Genomic DNA, 5,965 nt, shown 5'->3' with positions numbered 1-5,965 from the left:
GGCCTGGTGAAGAGCAGCGGCCTCTTGCTCTGCTTCGTCTGATAAACTCACCTCCCGTAACCCTGCGCGGACACAGACAAGGCAGGTAACTCCCCATCGACGCGCCCCAGTGAGAGAGCCCGGGTTATTCCGCGTTTCAGAGCTTGCCCTGGCCGCAGCTTACCTTCTCCGTCGGTGGCGTTGAGCTCCACGCGCCTCTCGGCCGGAAGCGCGCCCTCCTGCTGACCCGCTGACGCCGCGGGGCTTTGCGCGGCTGCTACGTACTTGCTGTACCATTCGTTTCTCTCCCTGACCAGACGCATCACCAAATCCTGCAGCTCCAGCAGCTTCACCTGCCCCAAAGCAAAGGAAAGCCCATGAAACGTGCCCGTGTCCCTGGCCGCAGGCTCTCACAAAACCAGCAGCTTGGAGGCAGCCGAAACACCGCGTGGGGCGGTTTGGAGCGGGCAAGTGTGGCCCAGGCCTGCCCCGCTCGGAGCAGTACGACGGAGAGGATTGCTTGCCTTCATCTCCTCCTTATCCTGAGCCAGTCTGCTGATGTACTCCTCCTTCTCCTGGTGTCGCTGCTTGAGGATGGCCCTCTGACTCTGGTACAATGCGATATACTCCCCTGCCATGCGAGAGAAGGAGTAAGCGTTGGCAGGAGCAGGGTGCGAGCCTCACGCCGAACGATGCGGCACGAGGATCCATAGCCAATCCAAGCCTGGGCTGTAGATCCAGGCAGCGGCAGGAGACCTGAGCTGCTGGGGCCCGTCTGCTCCCCAGATGAATAACGCATCGAGCAAGCTTTAGCTCGTGCTGGCGTCACCTGAACGTACCGATGGTGTCTGTTTCCCCAGAGAGCTGGATGCAGCGATGCTCCAACTCCTCCAGCCGCTCCTTCAGGTCAGCTTTCTCGCGCATCAGGTCTGTGAAACGGGACTGAACACGGAGGTTGGTGTCAATACCCCAAGTGCTTCACGTACACAGACTACCTGCGGTAAAGACGACCCCTCCTACACAGAGCTGTGAGCCTAGGGAGCAAATCTTTACAACCTGTCTCGGATTTGCCGCTGAAAAGGAACCTAGGGAAGGTGTAACGAAGAATCTCAGCGTTTTGGGACACAGAAGGGCTGAAGGTGAAAGTGCCCTTCAACCTTCTCGCTGCCAGGCAGCGCAGCTCCAGTCGCCGGCGGCTCCGAGGCCGCAGACCACCTGGTTCAGCCCCACAGGGCGAGGGCACTCGGCCTGGTGCTCTCTTTCTGCAGAGAATCCTAGAATCACGGAATGGTTTGGGTTGGAAGGGACCTTAAAGATCATCTAGTTCCCACCCCCCTGCCATGGGCAGGGACATCCTCCACTAGACCAGGTTGCTCCAAGCCTCATCCAGCCTGGCCTTGGACACTTCCAGGGATGGGGCATCCACAGCATCTCTGGGCAACCTGTCCTCGTGCCTCCCCACCCGCTCTGTGAAGAATTTCGTATAGAGAAGGCCACAGGCCAGTGCCAGGCCCTTCCATTCCCAGGTCTGAGGGGCTGGGAGGGGAGTTACCACTGCAAGCTCTCCCATGCGGAGAGGAGCAGCGAAAAGCTCGTTAGGAAGTAGGTTGTTATTAGGGAATGGGTGCTACTCGCCCCCCTACAGTCTGTCCGTGCCGTGAGAGACGTCCACCCGGCCCCAGAGCACAGTGCAGCTGCGCAAGGTCGTGGGGCTGAAAGAGGATGAGATCCTTGCTTACCTGCAGCTTCTCCATGGCCGTTTTCAACGCCTCGTGAACCTCCACCGGAACAGTGTCCCCAGTGGAATCTGGAAGGGATGTGGAATTTACAGCCCCTCCTGGGACATAAGGGGCCAGGGTCAGCTGGCCGAGACATCTCTCCATATTCCCACCGCCCCCCAGACGGCCCCACATTTTTACCTGCGCCCAGCACGACGTTACGTTGCTGCTCCTGCCTCAGAGCTGCGATTTGCTGCAGGAGGCTTCTGCACTGCTGCTTCTGAGCAGCCAGCTGCTGCCTCATCTCCTCTCGCTCCCTCTCCACTTGGGACATGGCACAGGTCAAGAACGAGACCTAAGAAGAATTTGGGAGTGTGCACATCAGCGGGAAGCGTGACCAGCTGTGCACCTCAGGACAGAGGAACAGTTCACCCCATTTTATTTACGGCTACGAAACCAAAGTACTAAGTGACGGCCTGGAGCCAAACCAGGTTGGTTCTTCTCATCCCCACCTAGTACAAATAGGTGGGTTAATATTTGCTCCCACGATACCTGTTTGATTGGAGTTATTTTCCTAATTAAAGCCACTGCCAGACTTCCAGCCCATCTTGCCAGGATGCTGCTGAAGCCTTGTGGGTTTTGCACAGGGAGCTGTTAGACCTCCCTCGTTACTGCACCTCAGCTGGGAGGGATCACAGCTGGCAAACAGCCTCCTCTCTGCAGTTTAACCTGCCCACCCGTTCGGTTAGAACTAAAAACAAAGGCTTTTCTACCCTCTAAGCCTCACCATTTCTTCATGGCTTTCAAACTTCTCTGGGATCACAAAGGAAGGTTTTTGGATTTCTTCAGTCATTGCTTCACTTTCAACTCCATCTCCTGTAAGAGGAGGAAGGTGAACAAAGAGATAATACCCCAGAGAGCCCAGCTCTACCTCTTTCCTGGTGACCAGCTGCAGCCACTCACCCTCTAGTCGGTGCAAAATCCTGCCATCCAGGTCTGCTGCTAACTGACTGATCTGGGCCTGCAGCTCCTTGTTTTCCTTAGCCACAGCTTCCAGATTTTCCTGCAAGAGAGAAGCGGAAGGTCACTGAAACCTGCACAAGCCAGACCCCACAGTCACTCCATCTGCAGGCAGCAGCACCACACACAGAAGAGCAGGGTTTCTGCTCCAGGGTTTCCAGCACCATTCACCCCTACAGCACAGGATCTCACGCTCAGGTTGGAAGGGACAGCGAAAGCTCGTCTGGTCCAACCTTAATTAATGCTTCATGTAGTTAAGCACTCTCCCTCCCATCATTCCACTTTGCACTGGCCCCTTTTTAGTCACCTTGGTTTGCTGCAGCTCTTTCAGGTGCATTTCCACTGTCACCTTCCCCTGAACCTCCTCGTGCTGCAGCCGATCCATAAGCTGTGTCTGGAGCAAGTACTGCTTGTGCAGTTCCTCCTTCTCGGCAGAGAGCTGCTGGTACGCCACGCTGTACTGCTGCAAGTGGCCGTAGTACTGGTCCCGCTGCTCCTGCAGCCCCCGAGCTTCCTGTGTTTTCAGCTCCAGCTAACACAAAACGGAACCATCCCATCAAACCGTTTCTGCCAGAAAAGCTGATCCCCGTGACACGATCCGAACTGTCAACAGCGCCCCAAAGCCACCACCGAGGCAGGCAGCCACCGTCTGCCCCCGCAGCAGACGATGGGGGGAGGCTCCCGGCCTGATCCCAGCATCAATCGCCATCCCAGCTGGGGAGGCCGCCGGCAGTTCGCAGCCACCGCTGCGTACCGGCCCTGCCATCCCGCCGGCTGTCGCTCACCGTCTCTTTGAGCTCCCCCAGGTTCTCCTGCAGCTGCCCCAGCTTCTTGGCCAGCTCCTTCTTCACGTGTTGCTCTGACTGCAGGGCACTTGTCACCTCCATGTTTTCATTGGTCTGCAAGACAAAACCCGCTGGAGAAGCAAACCCCAACCACCACAAACTCTGCGTGAGCCACGCTCCTTCCCCGTACAACAGGCTGCCATCCCTTGTGTTATGCTGGGGTGTGACCAAGGGCTGTTAAATTGCCTGCTCAGGGCAGTAGATAACGGGCAGAAAGGTTCAAAAGTTGGGGAAGAGCAAGGGAAGAGCCAGGGGAATCAGGTGGTGGGACAAGAGGAGGCCAGGCACATCACACAGCCTGTCAGCTCCAAAGCAGATGGGGGTATGAACGTCCCAAAGAGTCACAGCCGTTCAGAAACGTGGAGTTTGGAAAGGACTAAAGAAACACCAGGGGTTAGACCCTGCGTGAGCGTGCCAGGGCCCCAGAGGGGAAGCTGCTACAGTGAAAGAAGCAAGAGTAAGGATTCGGCTCCAGGACGAGTAAGAATGACGGCAGCAGGAGAGAAAACTGCGGAGAACTTCTCCCTCATGGGCAAATACAGGGAACAGAAAATGGGTATTTTCAAGGGTAAAGGGGCAGAGGAATACTCTGGGAAAGCAACAGCCTGACTGCCCGGGGATGAGAGGAAAAAGGAAACTGCTCTGGACAAAGATACTGGTTCATCTGCCAAAGCACCTGAGGGAGTAAGGAATTCCAGGGAACCTCCACCACAGAAGATGGAGCACCCATAGCTTCAGAGATAATGCTTCTGCCAGATTTTAACATCCGTGCTACAAGAGGATTGCTCCAGTGGGGGAAGCAGTGGGAAAAGATGCACGAAAGAGACATACCAGCTTGACAAACCCATTCTGCAGCTCAGCCAGCTGCTCCTTCAGGTCCCGATTTTGGCTCAGTGCCCTACTGATGGTGGCCTTGTCACTCTGCATGTCCTCCAGGATCTGCTGTCTGTCCACAGATTCCTCGTTGTAGCGCTGCACAGCCTTCTCGAGCTCCAGCAGACGCTCCTCCTGCTCCCGGTAGAGGTGGCTCAGCTGCTCGTTGTCCCGGACCTGGGCCTGGTACTGCCCGTGCAGTTCCTCCTTCTCTTGCTGCAGCCGCTGGATCTCCTCCTGCAGACTCAGCTCAGCTGCCGTCGGCCCTTCTGGCACAGAAGGCTCAACGTCCATGGGCTTAACTGCGGAGGAAACGGGACCAAAAGCAGCTCCAAGGGCTGAACTGCTGTGCAGTACACATCACTTACATACCCAAAGCGTACCCCATCTTACAGGGCTCAGGTATCACCAGGTGCAGCATCCGGTCCTTGCTGCGGGGCACCGAGAGGAACGACGGAGCAAAACCAACCCAAAACCAAGCACAGCAGCATCCTGTGTGCTGCTAACTCACTCAGGGCCCTAGCAAGAGCATCCTGCCTGCCCAGACGCCTGAGCCAGAACACAGTCAGGCAGATACTACAGACATACAGAGTCTGCTGGTCAAATATGTGAAGAGTTCACTTGCTGTTTGCTAGGATGAAAGATTCCTCGGGCTCACCAGGCTTTCAGCTGCCTTCACAGAGCATCGGCCCTGCTTGCACCCAGCGTGCAGATGTTCCCGCGCAGCGGGGACGGAGCTAACCGGCTGGTACTCCGCAGCACCAAGCCCTACCTGATGTGCTCAACAGCTCTGAAACGCTGGCTTCCAGCTCCCGGATCCGGGCCATATGCTTCTCCTTCTCCTCAGCCATTGTGTGCACCTGCAGGGCCACGCAAGTGAAAGTTAAAACAACGTTCACGGGGCGTTTCCTCCTGCCTCTGTTGGTCAAAAGCAGCTCTGATGCTGCCCCTGGTGTTACCTGCTCGGAGAGCTGCTGGACCCGCTGCTGCCAAATGCTCCGCTCCTCCTTCAGTTTCTCTACATACTGATCTCTTTCTGCCTGGAGCTGGTGAAGGGACTCCGAGAGCTGTTCAAAACAAAATCAAGCACGAAGAGAACGGTTTTGGCTCAATAAATTTGGCAGCAACTGCTTAAGGGATAAAGCTTGAAGAAACCCGCGTTAGTGGTACGCCGAGGCTGCGTCCTTCTGCCACAGCGGTTTCTATACAGATGTCAAGATTGGGGTCATCTCAGCCTTTTACCTGAGCAACCTGAGCTTCCAGGCTCGCCTTCTCCTCCAGCGCCATCTGCAGCTGCTGGTTTGCATCCAGACTCCCGGCCTGATTTGAGAACTGCCAATAAAGATCCAAAAGTTATGGCAACATGTTAATAGTTTCAGCGTAGCCTTTCCCCTGACAGTAACCTGCCACATAATCCGTGTTGTCACCTTCTACAGCCCTTAAAAGTGCTCCAGCTCACACTGAAGTTGAATGAGGAAAAAAGGAACTTGATTTTTGCCCTGTACACCCGGCTGAGCTGGGCACATCCAG

General features: G+C 56.0%; 1 protein-coding gene across 1 annotated transcript in view; it reads right to left on the bottom strand.

Moving 5' to 3' along the window:
• The window catches only part of GOLGA2 (golgin A2), a gene marked incomplete at its 5' end in the record, with an annotated part of 17,473 nt that overhangs the window by 181 nt on the left and 11,327 nt on the right, over window positions 1-5,965 (bottom strand). Inside the window, 14 exons of the mRNA XM_010161667.1 lie at window positions 2-62; window positions 164-332; window positions 504-610; window positions 819-921; window positions 1,719-1,786; window positions 1,899-2,052; window positions 2,485-2,573; window positions 2,661-2,760; window positions 3,025-3,249; window positions 3,503-3,616; window positions 4,394-4,737; window positions 5,208-5,295; window positions 5,395-5,502; window positions 5,678-5,767. Coding sequence (XP_010159969.1) covers window positions 2-62; window positions 164-332; window positions 504-610; window positions 819-921; window positions 1,719-1,786; window positions 1,899-2,052; window positions 2,485-2,573; window positions 2,661-2,760; window positions 3,025-3,249; window positions 3,503-3,616; window positions 4,394-4,737; window positions 5,208-5,295; window positions 5,395-5,502; window positions 5,678-5,767 — 1,820 coding nt within the window. The remainder of the gene's footprint in view (window position 1; window positions 63-163; window positions 333-503; window positions 611-818; window positions 922-1,718; window positions 1,787-1,898; window positions 2,053-2,484; window positions 2,574-2,660; window positions 2,761-3,024; window positions 3,250-3,502; window positions 3,617-4,393; window positions 4,738-5,207; window positions 5,296-5,394; window positions 5,503-5,677; window positions 5,768-5,965) is intronic.

Source organism: Eurypyga helias, unplaced genomic scaffold (assembly GCF_000690775.1).
Source record: "Eurypyga helias isolate BGI_N326 unplaced genomic scaffold, ASM69077v1 scaffold28351, whole genome shotgun sequence".
NCBI classification, from domain to species: domain Eukaryota; kingdom Metazoa; phylum Chordata; class Aves; order Eurypygiformes; family Eurypygidae; genus Eurypyga; species Eurypyga helias.
The sequence above is the reverse complement of the archived record's forward strand: the minus strand, read 5'-3'. Positions and strand labels throughout refer to the sequence as shown.